This window comes from Sorghum bicolor, chromosome 2, assembly GCF_000003195.3.
Source record: "Sorghum bicolor cultivar BTx623 chromosome 2, Sorghum_bicolor_NCBIv3, whole genome shotgun sequence".
In the NCBI taxonomy this organism is placed as follows: domain Eukaryota; kingdom Viridiplantae; phylum Streptophyta; class Magnoliopsida; order Poales; family Poaceae; genus Sorghum; species Sorghum bicolor.
In genome coordinates, this window is record NC_012871.2 from 9,626,699 (window position 1) to 9,645,577 (window position 18,879).

General features: G+C 41.2%; 2 protein-coding genes across 14 annotated transcripts; one reads left to right on the forward strand and one right to left on the reverse strand.

Annotated features, from left to right (window-relative positions):
- On the forward strand, positions 961 to 5,472 carry LOC110432301. 10 transcript variants are annotated; one of them, XR_002449716.1, is made up of 5 exons: positions 961 to 1,376; positions 1,594 to 1,707; positions 3,541 to 3,589; positions 4,391 to 4,957; positions 5,084 to 5,472. XR_002449716.1 is itself a non-coding variant. In XM_021452416.1 (5 exons), exons 1-4 carry the CDS (start codon positions 1,236 to 1,238, stop codon positions 4,936 to 4,938), a joined length of 396 nt encoding a protein of 131 aa, XP_021308091.1. In that variant the 5' UTR covers positions 961 to 1,235; the 3' UTR covers positions 4,939 to 4,957; positions 5,084 to 5,472. The 10 variants fall into 10 exon arrangements, 9 of the variants coding, with proteins under 9 accessions (XP_021308091.1, XP_021308087.1, XP_021308094.1 ...); XM_021452416.1 differs by having other exon boundaries at positions 4,847 to 4,957; XM_021452412.1 differs by having other exon boundaries at positions 4,391 to 5,472.
- LOC8054421 lies at positions 7,688 to 16,982 on the reverse strand. Of its 4 annotated transcripts, none has more exons than XM_021454290.1 (7): positions 15,564 to 15,769; positions 13,535 to 13,660; positions 13,110 to 13,236; positions 12,949 to 13,016; positions 12,077 to 12,857; positions 11,737 to 11,964; positions 7,688 to 8,209 (listed from the first exon to the last, which is right to left on the reverse strand). In XM_021454290.1, the coding sequence occupies exons 6-7, from the start codon at positions 11,896 to 11,898 to the stop codon at positions 8,018 to 8,020; spliced, it is 354 nt and encodes a 117-aa protein (XP_021309965.1). In that variant the 5' UTR covers positions 11,899 to 11,964; positions 12,077 to 12,857; positions 12,949 to 13,016; positions 13,110 to 13,236; positions 13,535 to 13,660; positions 15,564 to 15,769; the 3' UTR covers positions 7,688 to 8,017. The 4 variants fall into 4 exon arrangements, with proteins under 4 accessions (XP_021309965.1, XP_021309964.1, XP_002461764.1 ...); XM_021454289.1 differs by having other exon boundaries at positions 13,092 to 13,236; XM_002461719.2 differs by having other exon boundaries at positions 12,077 to 13,016; positions 13,092 to 13,236; positions 15,564 to 15,799.

Here is an 18,879-nt window from a genome sequence, read left to right on the forward strand (position 1 = left end):
CTCATTTTAGATGTCCTTCCAAATTTTAGTTTTGAGTTCCCAGCAACAGAGGACCCTACCGACGCCGCCCCGCCCGTCCGTCCCGTTCCCTCCCTCACCGACCCCACCTGACCTCCCGCGCGGGAGATCTGCCCGCTCGCCCTATGGCGCCGTCACGGCTGCTCATGCGGGGGATCCAGCTCACCATAGCCGTCGCCTCCCGACGCGACCCGCACCAGCGCTCAGATCCAGCTCACCATGGCCACCGCCTCTCCGGGCCCAAGCTCGTCACCATGGCCGCCACCTCCCATATCCCGAGCTCGCCCGCCCAGATCCAAAGAGCCGGGGCTGGGGACAAGGTCGACGTTGCGACGAACGGGGTGGAAAAGGAGACGGAGCCCACGACGCTGCGACGAACATGATGTAGACCTCGCCCGGAGGCTCCGCGTTTCACCCGGGGGTTCTGTGTCTCCAGCAGCACCTGCAGACAGCCAGGGCGGCCAGCAGCGCGCGAGCGGGCGCCGGAGCAGGCGGCGGCGCAGCGCGCCTGAGGCGCTCCGGAGCAAACTTACTCTTTGACGAGCTCCACGAGGACGACTTCCTCTTCGACGTCGCGGCGTCGTAGCTCGACGCGGCCCGGAGCCCGAGCCATGGAGCGCCGTCGGGGCACCTCGTCCTCCTGGTCGTGCTGGCGCTGCACGAGGGGGACAAGAGGCTCCTGGTCCGCTCGCCGCGCTCTCCTCCTCCTCCACTCGCCGGCGGTGGGCGGCAGCAGGTGGGTGGCAGGCGTGCTCTTCCGGGAGTGGATAGGGTGTTGGGCTGGAGTTGAAGCGAATTTTGGATCCCTATTGTATGCAGGACACCATGCAAATGAAAAAAGGCTCAATTTGCATGTTGGTCTAGAGTTGCTCTAAAAAGAACCAAAGTAAGACTATTTTTTTTATGCGACATTCTCTCGTTCCGTCCGTCCGCTTCGTCGTGCGATCCCTCCCGCTTCCGCACGGTGGAAAAAAGGAAAGCACTGCTCGCTCCGTCATTGCCTCCGTGCGACAAGGAAAGCCTGCGATATCCTCGCTTGTGCGGTCTCCCCTCCCTCAGCGACGATCCCGCATCCCGCCCACCCTGCACCACGCTCACCTGGCCTCGTGAAACCCTGCCCCCGCACCTCTTCGTCTTCCGCCGCGCGACCGCTGTCCCGAAATCACGTCATCTGCTCTAAAATCCAAATCCCCTCGTCCTCCGGCCCCCATCACCGGATGAGCTACCCGCGGACGCGCCGCCGCCATTGGAGGATGGGCCGTCCGAACTCCACCGCCGTACGTGCTGTTGCCTCGACGCTGCAGGACGCTCTAGCTGCTGCCACCGCCGACCACCGCGGGACGCGCCGCTGCCTCGATGTTGGATGCTCTGCCGCCTCCACAAACTAACCCGCTGCTAATAGTTAGATCCAAATGAGAACATTGAGGGCTTTATTTCCCCTAAAATATTTTATTGCTACTTGCAACACTACTCGGATTAGCTATCAGCACGAGAACACATCTGGGCAGGGCTGATCCCTTCAGTAATGTCTTACAATTTTTACCATGCTCATTTTTGTTTAGTTATGTACTGTAGAGCCGGTGTTGCCGTCCCAGTGTCCCAGCAAAGCAAAAGTTGGAGCCTTCTTCAAAGATGGAAGCAACCAGGAAGGTTCGCTTCAGATCCATTGTTGAGAATAGGGTGAGTGAGGTATGTAAGTTTTTCTTCACCTTTTATCATTCCTTCTAATCTTAACAAAAAAATCAATATGCTTTAAACACCCACCATTGTTTTCTGTGTGTGGCTCACCATTTAGAGACGGCTTGCATTATGTGCTTACCAATAATTTGCTTCGGTCCCCACATTATATTTGCTGAAATAGTTGTATTTATGATGTTTAGAAATTTACTTGATTTGTTGACTAAATAAAAATGATGAAATTCAGGGGTACCAAACATCAATTGTTGCTTGCCAAATTGTCAAACTACTCTGACCATTCTAACTGTTGATTTATTTCATTAAGATTTTAATTATCAAACATATCTTTTGCTAATCTAAATTTTCTGTTACCATTGCTGAAGAGGTAAGTTGACTCCATTGGTTTAGAAAACTTCCTTTGTTATATGTCTGCAGTAGAGAAGTCTACACGTTGTATTAGGCCATCTATTAGCCTGAAGTTAAGAGTTTAGATCATATTTTTTATATTAATTAATAAAATGATGTAATATAATAACACAATTGGCCAGCTGCTCTGACATGTAATACTTGTATTTTTGTTGTGACTCTTCAGCTTCTAAACCCTTTATCTGTCCTTTCCGTTTGCTTGTAGAAGCAACTAAATTTACTTGAATTTTGGGTGAATTTGAAACATGATCTAATTTACAATGCAGCAAGCGTATCTCCCCGCATGCAGAAACCAAGCTTTATTAAGTATTTTCACTGTTCTATAGTTTTAGTTGGCTTGAATATATGGTACCTAATCATCCTCTAATAAGAAAATCAATTAAAGTTTGCAACGGTGATAGCTTGATATACAACGTTCATTGTCAAGTGATAAGTGTTTAATCTCCTATACAACTAATAAAAAGAACAAAACAAAGACAATAGAATGGTCTGTGCCACTGTAGCTGTACGGAACTGCAAATTTGTATCTTCAGATGTAGCTAATGTTTATGCTTTAGTTCTGTGTTCCTGCAAAGTTTGTATAAGAGCAATGTTTGTGCTCGATTTTGGACCATTGAGATTTGCAGCCACAATGTTCCATACTACCTGCTTTACCATTTGGTCATGTGAATTTGTCAGTAACATCTAATTCTGTTTGTAATGCTCGCTAAATTTTATCTCACAGAAGGGGTCAAAGTCATTTTGGCGATCTTAACCTCGGCCCTACTTTTTCAGGGACGGCCTACACATTAGCATCCATAGTTTTAGTTAAATTAGTTAATTGAACTGTGTCTTCTTGCCACACCACTTAATTTATTCAAATACAACTTCATTCATCGATCAAATCCTAGATGTCGTGTTTTATGGGCAGCAAAGATGAACAAAGAACTAATTATTCATGATTTTTTAATTTGGTTATTCCATAATGGAAACAGCGACACACCTTTATATATTTGAATATTAACATTTGAATTGTTTGAGTTATCTAAATATGTTGTGTCCGAATATTGTCAGATACAATTGTTTGTTGTAGTGCATTGATTCTCCTGACATGATCTGCTGACAGCATATGAATTCTTGTAGTCTTTGTTTCTTAGCTGAACATTCTTCAAAGTTGATACTTCAAGTCATTTGTACAAGACATTCTGCTCAAAATTATTAGTTTAGTCCTGATTCATTTTGGTTAAAGTAAATTTGTGTTCTGATATCATTAGATTAAAAGCATACTATTCTAGAGCGATCCCTGATTCCTGATGCAAAGTGGACGAATGTTTTTCCTTGATAATTTGTCTTGTTACCTATGAATTCATACCTGCACTTATGTATCAATATGAAGTAAAACCATATTCTTATTGTTTTAATTCACCATGGCATTGACAGAAGGAAGCTCCCGTACTCCTCTTGGTGGCCCTGCCCTGCCATGCCATAGGTACTGCTGCCCTCCACCCCCACCCCGCCATGGGCGGATCTAGGGGTATTCCCCAGTATTTCTGGGAATACCCAACTATTTTGGTACACTTTTATGTAGATATGTATATATACTTATATATATGAGTATAATATTATAATCTATAGTATTTTCCCACATCTAAGCTCAAAACATGTAAAAAACTAGTCTTTCAATTAGAAGTCTAGATTCTAGAAACTAATACTGATTTGCAGTGTTATTTGTTATATTTTAAGTTTATGGATTACACTTTTTTTTATGACATGGAAGTGGGAATATCCAAGTTTCAAATCCTAGCTCCGCCACTGCACCCCACCTGCCTTTCCCCTTCGTCCCTTTCAACTACAATGAGATCGGGTTGTTATCTTGGCTATGCGTTGGGGTAGCTGGATCTGGTGTTGCTACAGTCGGGTTCATTCAGTGCTCACGCACACCACACGCACAATGAGCGTACGGGTGCTTGCGCCAACTTGACCACTAACTGTTGGTTCGCCTTCAGCGAAGCACGCATGGGAGCACACGTGGAGCTCGCTAGCGCCACGGATGGTAATGGCAAGCCCGTGACTGTAGATGGCCGCAGCGGCTCATCTAGCCCCATCCTGAGCCTGTTTACCCCAGCCACTAGCCATCCTTGTCTCCTAGAGGATTGTTTTAGCCTCCGTGCTGGCACCTATGCCTGCGATGGATGAGCAGGTGGTGGTCTCTATTAGAGTCATTCTTGTGTTGGTAATTCTCATTCTTGTAGTTCTGTTGCTTATGCTCTTATCTAGGTCGTTTTGGCAGTCTGCAGCAGCGGCGGTCACCATGGTCTATTGCAAATGCATCCAGTTCAGCTATGTGGTTGTGCCCAGCCAACTACAAGTTCCATTATTTTCTTCTCTGTTGCAAATGCATCCATGTGCAGCTATGTGGCTATGCCCTGCCAACTACAAGTTCTATTATTTTTTTCTATGTTGCAAATGCATCAATGTGCAGCTATGTGGCTATGTCTTGCCAACTGCAAGTTCCATTATTTTCTTCTCTATGCTTTCTGATTCATGCTTTCCACAGTTTCAACGAAGGTTGCATATAGTTTGTAGTTAAAGTGATATGGAGGTAGTTGCTGAATGGCTCCATTACTATACTGGTTTTTCAATTGTGGTCCTCCCTCTTCAATTGGATTAGTGAGGATGTAAAAAAAGAGTGGAGGCACTCGACAAGCTCGTTGAACTGGTCAATCACAGGCTCATTGTATTTTAGGAGGGATTCAGCACTATAACTGTACAATTGGTGGAGTACCACACAGCCTGACTCAGGTTGGTACACTGTTTTGCAGTATATGGCTGCAGTGAATGTACGTAGTCCTGAATGGTGAGTAGCTTTGTTGCAATTTCTGACTTATGATGGCCCCATTACAGTATGCTAGAACTATAGAATTACAAGTATTTCGTATCGAGTTAAATAATTGCCTACATCTCACCGAGCTACTAATTGCAGATACTAATGGAACAATGTTTCAAAGCGTCAATGGCATACTAAACTGGATCATAATTCAATACTAGGGACGTACGGTTGAAGGCAATGTTATTATCTAAAATATAAAAAAGGGTGGTCTTGGTATACCAGTCATGTACGAAACAAACCGGTAATTTAAAGAGATGGTTAGTTCTAAAAGGTTGCAGAATAAATTGATCTTATTATGGTGACATGAACTTTTATGTGCGTATGCACAAATATACAATACTATAAATGCATTCCTTGATGCTTGCAAACTATCAATGAGAATTTTAGCCATGCACAAAATTCAATTTGTAATATTCGCATAATCACTTTTTGTAATAATACAATATGTTTATGCTCAAATTATTACGGTATTATTTGTTCCAGTTGCAATGCACGAAAAGGTCTATACAATAGAATTGGTGAGCCTGCAGCATAGTGCTCTTCATGACTGTTTTAATTTCACAAACTTTGTCTTTTGGATTAAATATCACTTTAATGTCTGATTAGTTTTACAGTGTTATTATCTTATCGTGCGATCCGTATGTTTTGAGTATAAAAGTTTATTTGTCCCATAGCAACGCATGGGCACACTACCTAGTTAGGTTTAAAAGATTCATCTCGCAAATTATAGATAAATTATACAATTAGTTATTTTTTAATCTATATTTAGTGCTACATACATGTGCCGCAAAATTTGATGTGACGAGGAATTTAAAAAATTTGCAATTTTTTTCAAAGTAAACATGGCCTTATTAGCTAGGTACCATTTGCAAATGGCCTACGCAATTGAAGGTTTACTTGTGCTCACATGGCCTTTGAATTTTTGTTCATCTCATCCTAAAAGTGGTTAGCAAAACACGAGACACAACCCACTTGCACATTCTTGCTAGGTTGGTAATACTGACCGCCTCTTTAAATTGGAAGCACAATAAAGACAAAACACAAAAATTGGTGAAATATGCTACTCTTAAGTCATTTTCAATGGGAGTTTTATGACAAAATTTTCAACACATCCATATTTTGGAAAACAGTACATAGAAGTTTCATGGGGATGAAACTCTCTCTACTCCTATAAAACTCTTATCATCTCTCTCTTTATTAATATAGCGCCACATCAGCATATTTAATGTGCATGAAACTTAATGAAACCCCTATTGAGACTGACCTTACTTATCGTTAATCGCTAAGGCAACTTCAGGAGCCTCTATATATCCTTCTTTATCGATACAAATAGAAATTTTAGTGAAAAAACTATATGGCCAAGTTAGGTCTTGTTTAGTTCACCCTAAAAACAAAAACTTTTCAAGATTTCCTGTCACAATGAATCTTACAATGAAAACAAAAACTAATTGTACAGTTTGCCTGTAAACCGTGAGACGAATCTTTTAAGCCTAGTTACTCCATGATTAGACAATGTTTGTCAAATAAAAACGAAAATGCCACGGTGTCAAAATCTAAAAACTTTTTAGATCTAAACAAAGCCTTATTTAATTAGATCTTCAAATATTGACATGCTTTATTTCAGATTTTGGCTAGCCAAAGATGGAGAGCCAAAGATGAAGAGTAGAATTTACTCTTTGGAGTGCGCACAAAATATAGGAAATCTGTGAAAGGGTGGAGAGACATAGAGAGCGACTTTTTATTCAAATGGCTCTACAAATAATGATTTAAGGAGTAAGAAGTTAAAAAAAGGACTCTTGAAGATACTTGCAAAGCTTATTTTGTTGCACTAGTCCATCAAACTCATTTTCATTCATGGACCATGGTTTAGTAATTTTCATGGAAGTAAGTGTTATAAATTTATAGATAAACTTAGGGCCAATAGCTAATCCAAATTGCATGGATTTACTCTCTCTCTCTCTCTCTCTCAATTGTTTATTTTTTGGCACGGTACTTGTGTAGATTTTTTTTTGTTTGGTTGTAACAAAAGGTAGTTAACAATGACTAGTCAATTAAGCATGTTCGCTTGTCTAAAAAGTCATGGCTGAAAATACTATTCACTTATTTATTATAGAGAAAAATATTATTTAATAGCTGACAGATTCAGCAGATAAGCTTAACCAAATAGGACCAAATATACTTTTCAAACACTGCCGTAGTTTCCTCACTGTTTGTTGACATGTGTACTGGTCAGCCCATGATGTCCAACCAGTTACTGGCCTATATCCATCAATTCCATGGGAACTTTCTCGAGGTAGATCAGAGGGATGATGTTCCTAAACAAAAAAAAAAAGAAAAAACCGAGGGATAATGTCCAATGGGCTGCTAGTCCATATCCCCATCCATCAAAGCTGGCCTAAATGATACAAGCAAGAAATGCTGTCAGACAGAACAACATTCTTAAGCCCGTTGTTATGTTATTGCAGGCCAGTCCACAGAAAGCTCCATGAGATCCATCTTTTCTTCAGAAAATATATATCTACTTCACAATATGTGTGACTTATGTCAAGCAATAACATATGCTACATACTCCCTCCGTTCCTTGTATCATAATTTGTTTTTCTATCTTGTCTGTACGGTCAGAGACTGTCTTATGAAGGTCCATACTTGCTATATAATATTTAACTATAAATATTCTCGGGGACACAAGTTGAGAAGGAGCACAATGAGGCAACATGCCTGAACTGAACAGTTCATCAGCCAACTTTTAATCTGATGAATGCATTCACAGGTCAAATGCAAAAATCAGAGACTGCATATAATTTACCCATTGAGGGAAGAAAGAATGGTAAGGTAACTTTTCCAGGTGAATTAGTAGCCGCGACCTAAAGCACATTACAAATTACAATTCTCTACAGGCTTACCAGGGGGGAGGAAATCCACTAGTCGGCGAGTGTCAGATATACAATACAGTGAATTCAAGTATTCAGAGGGCTGTTTTGCTCTTCGGCAGCTGTACTAGCATCGTGGAATCATGTATGCATTGGATCATCGTCTATTCTCATCTTCGATGATCTCATGTCCCTCGACTTCACTTACTTCTGTGGCGGCAGCAGCAGCAGCAGCAGCAGTAACAGCATGGACAGTGTTATTGCTACCGCGACAGTGCAGTAGCTGGCGCTGAAGGCTCTCGATAAGCTGGTTAAGCTGTTGAATATTTTTCTCCTGAGATAATATAATCTGCAGATGTCATGTAAATTTTGTATCAGGAAAAAAACTGAATATCTAGGCATGAAGGTTAACAAAACCATGCCCTCAAGAAATAAACGTGGACCAAAAGGCAGATAAAGGACTGATTTCCCAATTACAGGGCATCACATGGTTAAGTGTTGCACATATCATATTTTGCAAACTAAATGGAAGTGCTTCTTCAGAAATCAGGTATTCTACAACAAGAATCAAGTTGTCAAGTACAAATTCTGGAATATAATTTTTATGACTTTAAAGCATGAGATTGATTGCAACGATCTGACTCGAAGGTAGGGTCTCAGTTTGGTAGAATCCAAATATTTGGTAGGAGCAGGAACAAATTTTTCATATGATGCTATCAAATTCTAACCGTTCTGGTGATCTTCTATGAAAAGTAACTTGCATATGTCAAACTAATGTGATACTTGACTTTTCATTTGTTCATGTTCCATCCTATGATATTTACTCTAAAATATATTTCTGAAAACAAAACATAAGTTGGAGAAGCAGTTTTCTAATAAATACATTATTGATGAAATAGATGATACTCCCAAGTCACAAATAAGTGGCAATTTCCTGTGTGCAATCAAAGTGCCTAATTTTTTACCATCAGTACCTCATATTATGATGGAACATTTCAAAATCCTGAGTATCATTGCATTAGTACCGATTTAGGTTGTACATACAAAGTTCGTCAAAACAAAACCATGTATGTACGTACAAAGTTCAGTAAACCTGCATAAATACTGATGCATTTTTTTTTCTCTCGAACAGGTAGGAGAACTGTGTATCATTGCATTAATAGGATAAGAGAAACATACAACACACCAGCACACCTCCTTTCCATGATGTTTCAGTAATAAAAAAATGTAAAATTTGTCCTAGATGAAGAAACAAAACTGACAAGCTTTCAATCTGATATTTTTCATGATGTTATAAAAGGACCATTTGGGTTTTTCCAATCATAATATCAAAGATGAGTGAAATCAAAATTGTCAGATTACTTGGCTTTATGTACCTTATATACATGATTTTTCATGGAAATTGTTTGAAGCACTGCAACATGTTGGATTATTGTGTTTTTGCATGGGAATGCTGGATCCTCTGGCCCAAAGCTACTTCCTATATTAGATATTACATTACACGATTATGCAATTTGCAATTCATAAGTGCTCCAATCTGGTTCAGGATTTGAGATTTGGACAATTTCAGTTTAGCAGGTTCGACAACTCCAAAATTATAAATCAGATTGAAGAACAGCACTTGTGGATCTTAATGAAACATATTTAACATAAACAATTCATTGTTCCCAAGAAGGATCATCTGTTAGCATCAATTAAATGACTAATGACCAACTAATTATAATGTACATGATTACTAGGCATGAGTTCCTGTAACATGCTTTCCACGGTTAGGAACATTAACATGAATGGATATCATCATTTATTGTTTGCAAAGAAATATGGGAGTACACAAACACTATATTTGGCAAGGTGATACTCCAACGTATCACCAGAATCATGTTTAATTACAGTGCACCCATAAACCTCATCACCTGGAACCTAAATGAATTTAATATGCCTAGCAAGAAAGCCAAAGGCAATCAGCTCAAAAACCTCACTACAGTGCCAAACTTTTTTATTTGCAAAAATCAGGATACAGGGCATTTTATTTATCTGAACCTCATATTTGGATTTCTAAAACTATTATACTCTATGGCATGATTACAAGTTAAAACAACTTATTCCCCTCTAGACATATAGTATATAGGACAAACTCCAGAGTGGCAGTTTAAATTAATTCATCTGCACTTTGCAAAAGTATATTGACAATCATCTAGGTATTACACAATGTGCATTATCCACAGAATAAAAAACAGATCTACACATATTACCACTAGATCCATTTTCTCCAAACGCACAGCTGTGAACTTTAGAAAAGTACTCAAAGTTCATTTATCGAAACCATGTTAGAGCAAATGCACTTTTGCAAAAATTGAAAATAGAAGGGGCAGAAAAGCAAACAAAAAGATTCATCCATGACCCATTATACATAACACAAGTTTGCACACATACTTTTGCATATAAATCTGCACTTGTCTTTTCCATACAGTACATATTCACATGTTTATGCAAATTATTGTCGATGCTACATGGCACATGCACGAATATGTTCTGCATCAATGATTTTTACCAATTCATATTTTTGGAAGGATGCCCATGAGGCCATGCACAAACTGTGACAAGTGGACATGATATTCTGCAGGAAATCTGTATTACATAGTACACGGTGTAGTAGGGGTGGAACTGCCTAATTAAACCAGTTACTGGAAACAACTAAACCTACTTACTTGATTTTCCAAAAATATTCCCATTTGTTCAAAAGGTTATCTATGGACCTAAAGCTGAAGTCAAAAGATGCAATAATTGATTGCTATACAACTCTTATCTTGATTTAGCTCCACTCAGGCATGGACCCAAAATGTGCTGTTATTAATAAACATGCATTACATTACAAGCTTAGGCCTTGTGATGCTTTGAACACACCAACAATTCCCTTTTGGTGATATAAAGTGCATGATTATTCCTGTATCTCTGTTATTTTTTATGAACTCACCAAAATGCTTAACTCTTGCCTTACTAACTCCTAGGGTTCTTTACCAGATAGTTGGATCTGAAAACTGGCCAAAATTTGATCAGCTATTGCTATTTTAGACAATTAATCAATGTAGTTGCCAATTAAAGTATGAATTGTCACTCTCATAGTATCATATTGTCAGTGACTGTATCCACAAGGTCAGCTCGCAACTAGAAACTATGCTCCCAAACCATTCCAGAATTAGGTGGACAAATGCTTGCCATACATAACTGTTCCAGAAATAGGTATGCAAATGTGTGCATTACATACGTATTTCCTGTCACTGACTTTGTGGATATGTATATCATTCCAGAATTGACAGTCACTGCCCTTGTGGAGGACTCATGATGCAAAAGATTACAAGGACTCATGATATATGATGTAAGGAAGCATCACGGATTTCCTTTAAGCGATAAATTTGGCAGTTGCTGGAAAGAACTGGTTTGGTGAAGATTTGCACATTCTATGTATTCATTTTTGTGTGTAAATAGTTATACAGGCTCAACAATGCACTCCCCAGTTAAAAAAGCTTCTAAACTAATATCCACCTTTTAGCTTACTGAAAACAGAAATCAACTTATTGTTAACTAAACATAACTATCTATAGACAGGTTCTCAATATCCCTAACAACCATCTTGAAAGACCAAAATCAATTAAAGAAACAGCAGAATTTATCTAGTTCCCAGTTAATGGCGATTCCAATTTCAACATGTACCTAAATCTAGTTCAGATGTCACTGCCACAAGATTTCTTCGGTAGAGGAAAAGGGACAACATCACAACAAGCATAATAACAGCTGCTATAATTTAATAAATCACGAATGCAACTAGACTCCACAGAACAACTACTAAAGAGGAAGTGGAGCAGATTTGGCAAGAACCTTTTCCTTGACAGCGTCCTCCCTGGCGAGCAGCTGCTGCCGGCGGCGGGCGGCGGCCGGGTTGGCGTCCGCGGCCTCCCCGATCTGCTGCTTCCACTCGAACTGCGACGTGATGACGAGCACGAGCAGAAGGAAGACGAGCACCAACGGCCTCGTATTCATCCCCGCACCACCAGCCGATCCCCAAATCAGAAAAAAAAAACCAGTCTCCGCCTCCGCGTAAAGAACCTAGCCACCCACAGAAAGAACGCGGTAAGGAGTCAACAAGTGGAGGCGGACGCCGGACGTGGTCGGGGAGACGAACTAGACTTGTCGGGGAGAACCAGGAAGGGTTAATTACCAAGAGAAGCCCCGGATCTCCGGCGGTCAGGTCAGGGCTGCGGCGGACGGCGCGAGGAGAGGCGGCGGCTGCAGGTGCTGCTGGGAGAGCTGCCTAGGGGTAGTGGGAGACGGCAGCTGGGGCTACGGTGGAGGAGCACCGTGGAGGGAGAAGGGATACAGAGGGGAGGGGAGGAAGCGCGTGGAATCGCGTTACAGGAGAGGAGACCGAGACGAGTTCTTGGTGAGGAAGGGATGCTGGTGAACGAACGTGCTGGCAGAGGGTCGAAGAAAGTCAGCTGAGAGCAGCTCACCTTCACGGCAGTCAGTCAGCACAAAAATACTACTCCCAGGCCTGCAATGACATACTCCCTCCGTCCCTAAAAACATGTGAATCTCACTTTTCAAGGCCAGATTAGCAGACATGTGAAATTACGATTATGCCCCTCCTGCACCCTTCAGACCCCACGTCAGACCACGAACACAGTCATCCTGTCTGGAGTGTTCTTTAGAAGTACAGGGATTCACACGTATACAGGTGGAGCAATGGCAGCCACACAACAATATTTAAATATGGAGACAAATGTGCCACAGTTTGGTGGAACAATCCTGTCCACACATTTCAAATTTCAAAGTGCCGCCAATTTCACAGCCTATATAAAACAGCCATCGCTACACTAGTTGCTTCCATTTCCTCTTGCTTTTGTTTCCTCCTCCCTCACCGTGCCTTCACTGCTTCTATTTTCTCCTCACTTTGCAATATTTCCATCTTCCATTACATAGTGGCAGCTATGGGTTTTAATCTGAATGCAGAACCACCAGATCAAGAAGGGGCATTACTAGACCTCAAGGAGCCACCAGACAGAGGAACCTTCCAAATCCATGGTGCCTTACCAGACTTGAATGACGAAGAATCCATACAAATTGGTGAAGCACAACAAACCCAGCTTGCAGGAGGGCAACTAGGAAATAATCCAGATAAGATGTCTCATAACTTCATCTCCACAAGTAGTATGAGTGCAAGAATCAAATTTTACCTATGCAACTATGCTGACCTTGCTTCCTTGCATGCTGATGATGCAGATCATCAACCAAATGTGCGAGGGCAGGCCATACTAGACCTCAATGTGCCACCTACTGGTGATGACTGCCAAGCAGATGAAGATGCCACCTTTGGTGTTCCTACAGACCAAGATTATTTTGATCTCAATTTACAAGCTTCTACCCAATATGAAGAAATGCAAGACAGTATGATCACAGACATATGCTAGTCTTCTATGTTTTTCATAATTATGCACAAAATTTTGATTTACTGAGATTATATAGAGGTCACACGTGACTTTAAAATGACTTACTGCATTAATGTTTAGTAGGACACATCACTTTCTTATACAATTATCAGGACCTATCAGGCTCTAATTAATCGATAATATTAAGTTGTTTTCATGATGTGAATGGCCAATGTGCACTAAACAATTACCCTTGGGATTTGTAGTCAATGATTCCTTTGTAGCGGCCATGGAGGACGACATGCACATGTATGAAGTGGACAATGTCTTCAACCAACAGGTCATGCGTGGCTCAGCCACCGAGGATGGACATGCAACTGCAAATATTCGCAACAGGTCAAAAGATCTTACTCCAACTCAAAGACAACAAATATATGAAGCTTTGCTTGAGAGAAGTGTCAACGGAAAACTAAGGAAAAACAGTACAAATATGGTTGCCGAATTATTCAATGTCCATCGATCAGCGGTGTGGCGGATTTGGAAGCGTGCAAAGCTATGTCGTGATAGTGGAATACCAGTGGATATCAGTTCTAGAAAGCCCAAGAATTCCGGCCGAAAAAAGGTTCAAGTTGACCTATCACAAGTTCCAACAATTCCACTGCGCAGAAGGTCAACTATAAGATCTTTGGCTGAAGCTCTAGGTACAAACAAAAGCACATTACATAGGTTGTTCAAACAAGGACTGTTAAGACGACACTCTAACACAATAAAGCCATATTTAACGGAAGCGAACAAAAAGGAAAGATTATCGTGGTGTATTTCAATGCTAGATCCAAGTACATTGCAAACTGAACCAAAGTTCCGTGAAATGGACAACATCATCCACCTAGATGAGAAGTGGTACAACGCCACAAAAAAGAACATGACTTGTTACTTGCATCCAGACGAGGATGAGCCTCACAGGACTGTCTGCAACAAGAATGCCATTGGAAAGGTGATGTTCTTAACTGCAGTTTCTAAGCCTCGGTTCGATGACAAAGGTAATTGCACATTTGATGGCAAGTTAGGCATCTGGCCTTTTATAAGAAAGGTAGCCAAACCTACATGCTTCATACCAATTAGTTTATGTTATGTGTTCGCAAAGGTAACTTGTGTGGCATTATGTGTAGGAACCCGCCAAAAGGAGAAGTGGTAACAGACCAAGGGGGACACTCATCACCAAGACAATGAAGGTTTACAGGGATACTATGAGATCGTACCTAATTGGTAAAGTCCTACAAGCCATCAAAACTCGTTGGCCTCGAGAAGATGCAGGGAGAACTATTTGGATTCAATAGGATAATGCTAGAACTCATGTCCCGGTTGATGATGAAGACTTTGCAAGAGCAGCAGCCCATACTGGGTTTGACATCCGCCTCATCAACCAACCTCCTAATTCCCCTGATATGAATGTCTTAGATCTAGGATTTTTTGCTTCTCTTCAATCAAAGACAGATACAACAACTTCTAGAAATTTGGATGAATTGATTGCAAATGTCGAGAACGAATTCCAAAATTATGATGTAAATGATCTGAGAAATGTGTTCCTCACATTACAAGGCTGTTTGATTGAGGTGATGAAAGCTGGTGGAGGGAACAAATACAGGATCCCTCACATGAACAAAGAAAGGCTAGAGGCCCTAGGAGTACTTCCCAGATCCCTAAATTGTGATCGTCATCTATATGAGAGTGTGATGGAGTCCTTGGTTACCTAGTTGCTCTAGGATTATGTAGTATAGTCATTTTGCTCCGATGTGACGCTACTGTCATGCATGGCAGTGTAAACTGTAATATCAATGTGGTTCTGTATGAGCAATGCATTGATACTTGCTATGATGGTTTGGCTTAAATTTGAAGCCATTCTTTTTTTATAATCTCATACGTACTCAGCTAGGCCCACCTCCTATAATTTTTATAAACCCAAAAGCACACAAGTGTACATACACTACGATAATGTCGACTCATATTGTAATTGTGGCATTGACTTAAGTGCAACCAAAAATCATTTTTCAGTAAACTGCACTGCAGGAATCTAATTCAAGTAGTCACAAAAATTGTCAGGCCTTCCAATGTTATGTAAATCTCAATCCATTATTTTATTAAGATAAACCACCTATTATCCATCATCGTTGCTACAAGGAACTAGCATTGGTACAAGTATTTTGGCTTATTGAAATCAAAAGCACACAATCGCAAAAGCACACAATCGCAACACATAAAGATTATTTCAATATCACATACCAAGATGACATCTGGGGATCTTGCAGTGACGAGCGCCCGCCTCCACCATGCGTAGCTTCCGACCATCATCGCCGCTGCCTACCTTCGCGCGCCTTCGAGCGAACAGCAGACGGGGAAGGAGCGTGAGCCTGTGGAGGATCTAGAGGGGGGCAAGCGAAGGGGCGGAGCCGCGGAGGTGAGGCGAGGGATTCTTTGAGTCATCTGGGTTTTTTTTTTTTTTGCCACAAAAGGCGGATGTTGTGGACGAGAACCACCGGCAGATGGATAAGGTGGTGCGGCATGCGGTTATTTTTTTTATTCTGTGGGCCCCACATAAAAGCTGACAGACACCTAAATTTACATTTTTTTTGAGACACAATTTGAATGCTAGAATTTCATGTTTTTAGGGACGGAGGGAGTAAAAACATAATTAAATAGCCATAGATATTGTTGAGAGGACATTCTTGCAGTGTATATAAAATTAGTATCATTAGATAGATATTTAAATCTAATTTTTGAATAAATTTATTTAAAGTTAGAAATATACGTCTAAAGATTTTATGTGACGGGGAATCTGAAAAATTTTGCAAAATTTTTTAGGAACTAAACAAGGCCCAACACCCTAGACTACTGATGTTGTCCATGCAAACGCAGCCTAACCCCTCTCTCTCCACACATACACACTATGGCTGGCCTTGTTTAAATTTAAAAACTTTTTAGATTTTAACACTGTAGTAATTTTGTTTTTATTTAATAAAAATTATCTAATTATAAAGTAACTAGGCTTAAAAGATTCGTATCGTGATTTACAGGTAAACTGTATAATTAGTGCAATTTAAAGATAATAATTACACAAATTAACGAAAGTGCCACCAGAGAACGCAGAGAAAGTAGGGGGTGGGCTGTTTTGTCAGACAGGGAGCACCCCGCCATGATGCGTGGCGGGGTTGCATCCCGCCATGATGCGTGGCGGGGTACTCTTTACCACGTATCCCGCCACGTGTTAGCCACGTCAGCAGGGTCCAAACGGCCTAGTTTTAAAAATATTTTCATAAACGGATCACATTTGCCCCGCCATGCATGGCGGCGGGTCCAAACGGCCTAGTTTTAAAAATATTTTCATAAACGGATCTGGGCTAAAAATAAAAAAAATTCTATCAAAAACATATATAAAATAAAAACAGAAAAGACATGGTAGAACATATGAAACATAACCAGAATAAATATGCGCAACAAAATATACACACTACTGCAACATGTACGAACAGAAAGACGAAACACAGCAGGAAGATGAACGGATCATACCCTTCCATGCGCTCCGATGATCCCGATCCTTGACCAATTTCCATGATGTAGAGGATGAAGACGATCTTTCCACCAAGAAGAAGAAATCCGCCCGAACTGGCTTGAGGAAGACGAACAACGGCGGTGGATTGGACAGTCGCGTAGTTGCTCCCCAAAATTCTAATTGTCGATCCCTCGTGCAAGGTCTCGAACGGCAAGAGCTTCGGAGGCGCCTGCCCTCTCGCTCCTCCGTGCGCGCGGAGTTACGAGATGATGATTCCTTCTTTGCAACAAGATTGTGTTCTGAGTTGTGTGTTGTGTGTACAAGACCAAATGCTCATGTCCTCTTTATAGCCTTGCGGCAGAAGAGGAGGAGAGGAAGGGATGGCAGCCGAAGAGACAGCAATTGGTGAGTTAAACACGGAGTTGAAACTCCTGTAATTAGTGAGTGCTAAAACTTAACACACCACGTCACTACACCGCATATCTGTCTGCTTGGCTCCGCTCGCCTCGCCATGTCTGGTACAACTCGTATTATTCACAATTACATACCATAGAGTTTATTTGATTTATTAAATTTAATTGAGCCTAGCTCCAAATAAATCAACAATCCCCACCGGTAAAGCCGCGGAAGAAGACGACCTTGAATCCACGCGCCCACACCCCTCTGAGCTACGCGGCTGCTCACCGCCCGCTGCAAAAGAGCCACCGGGCTCTACAGCTATGGCTCCTAACGAGGGCGTGCAGAGGATAGGGTCGCCGGCTAGAAACGAGATGGGGGGTATTCTAGACATTTTAACTAGCCGGATCCTTATGTCAGGGTGATCAAGCTGTTGAAAACTAAAGCATGTGATGAAAATGGTGTGGGTCGATCGTGACCCTGTAGTACCCTCTTAATTATCTTTGGGGTCGATCTGCCCCCGAACCGGTTGATGTGTTTTGAAGGATGGTCCGTGTCTGTGTGCAGCATTTCACCGTGTACCGCTGGCCATCCGACACGTATGTTGCGAAGGGGTGATTGGAACTGCTCCATAAACTCCGTCGTGGAGCGGCTCCATAAAAAACTGGAGTTCGTGGAGTATCTCTTTAGGTGCTCTCACAACTCTACCTTTTTTTTCGAACTGAGTACGTGGAGCTGAAACCGTTTGGCTAAAAAACATAGAGCGCACCAATCCCAAATACCCGAAACAACACATCCAAACAAGAAATCACGTCGTCGTTCACCGGCGAAACACGGCAAAAATTATGAATGTTTGCTTGATTGAGTAGTGGCATCAACAATTAATGAAGGTTATGAAATACATGCGATTTAATTTCCGAAGAAAATCACTGTAAACATATGTAAAGTATATGCATGCGATTTAGGCCTTCTTTAGTTCCAAAATTTTTTACAAAATAGATATGTAAAATATATGCATGTGATTTAGTCCTTGTTTAGTTCCAAAAGTTTATGAAAAATAGACACTATAGCAATTTCGTTTGTATTGACAAATATTGTCTAATCATAAACTAACTAGGATTCGTCTCGTAAATTACAGATAAATTGTACAATTAGTTATTTTTATCTATATTTAATACTCAGCCGTAAGATTCGATGCGACGGAGAATCAGAAAAATTTTGCAATTTTTTTTTGAACTAAACAAGGCCTTACTCATTTATTGAACTTGTCGAAAACGCAAGGATACATATACACGGAATTAAACTAACAAGTTGCGTCTAGATAAGAAATACGAAAAATAAAAAAGTTGTTGGAGGATGCTAAGACCAACAACTGACTTGTCATGATTCCGTCTCGCCCAAAGTAATAATAATGTCATCAAGAGGCAATTTGAAAATGACACAGGCTAAAAGTGTGGGCCCGGGCATGCTTAACGCCAAGGCTAATCCCGTACGCGAATGGCAGGTACTGTAGCTCCATGACTCGGCCGGCCCTCTCGAAACCCGCGGAAAAAACTCCCGGCCGTTCGATCCACTTCACCACGTGACTGAGGAAGAAGAAGAAGAAGCAGCCGTCTCTCTGCCGAGCTTTTTGGAAATCTAGCATTATGAAAA

Excerpts from the sequence above, each read along its gene's own strand:
- LOC110432301 (XM_021452412.1), top strand. The coding sequence starts at position 1,236 with ATGAGCTACCCGCGGACGCGCCGCCGCCATTGGAGGATGGGCCGTCCG. Across the intron at positions 1,377-1,593 it reads GGACGCGCCGCTGCCTCGAT|AGCCGGTGTTGCCGTCCCAG; the intron begins GTTGGATGCTCT and ends TATGTACTGTAG. Across the intron at positions 3,590-4,390 it reads CCTGCCCTGCCATGCCATAG|TCTGCAGCAGCGGCGGTCAC; the intron begins GTACTGCTGCCC and ends TCGTTTTGGCAG.
- LOC8054421 (XM_021454288.1), bottom strand. The coding sequence starts at position 16,891 with ATGGAAATTGGTCAAGGATCGGGATCATCGGAGCGCATGGAAGG. Across the intron at positions 13,661-15,563 it reads GATCCCCAGATGTCATCTTG|TTGCATGTCCATCCTCGGTG; the intron begins GTATGTGATATT and ends GAATATTTGCAG. Across the intron at positions 13,237-13,534 it reads ATTGACTACAAATCCCAAGG|GAACACCAAAGGTGGCATCT; the intron begins GTAATTGTTTAG and ends CTTGGTCTGTAG.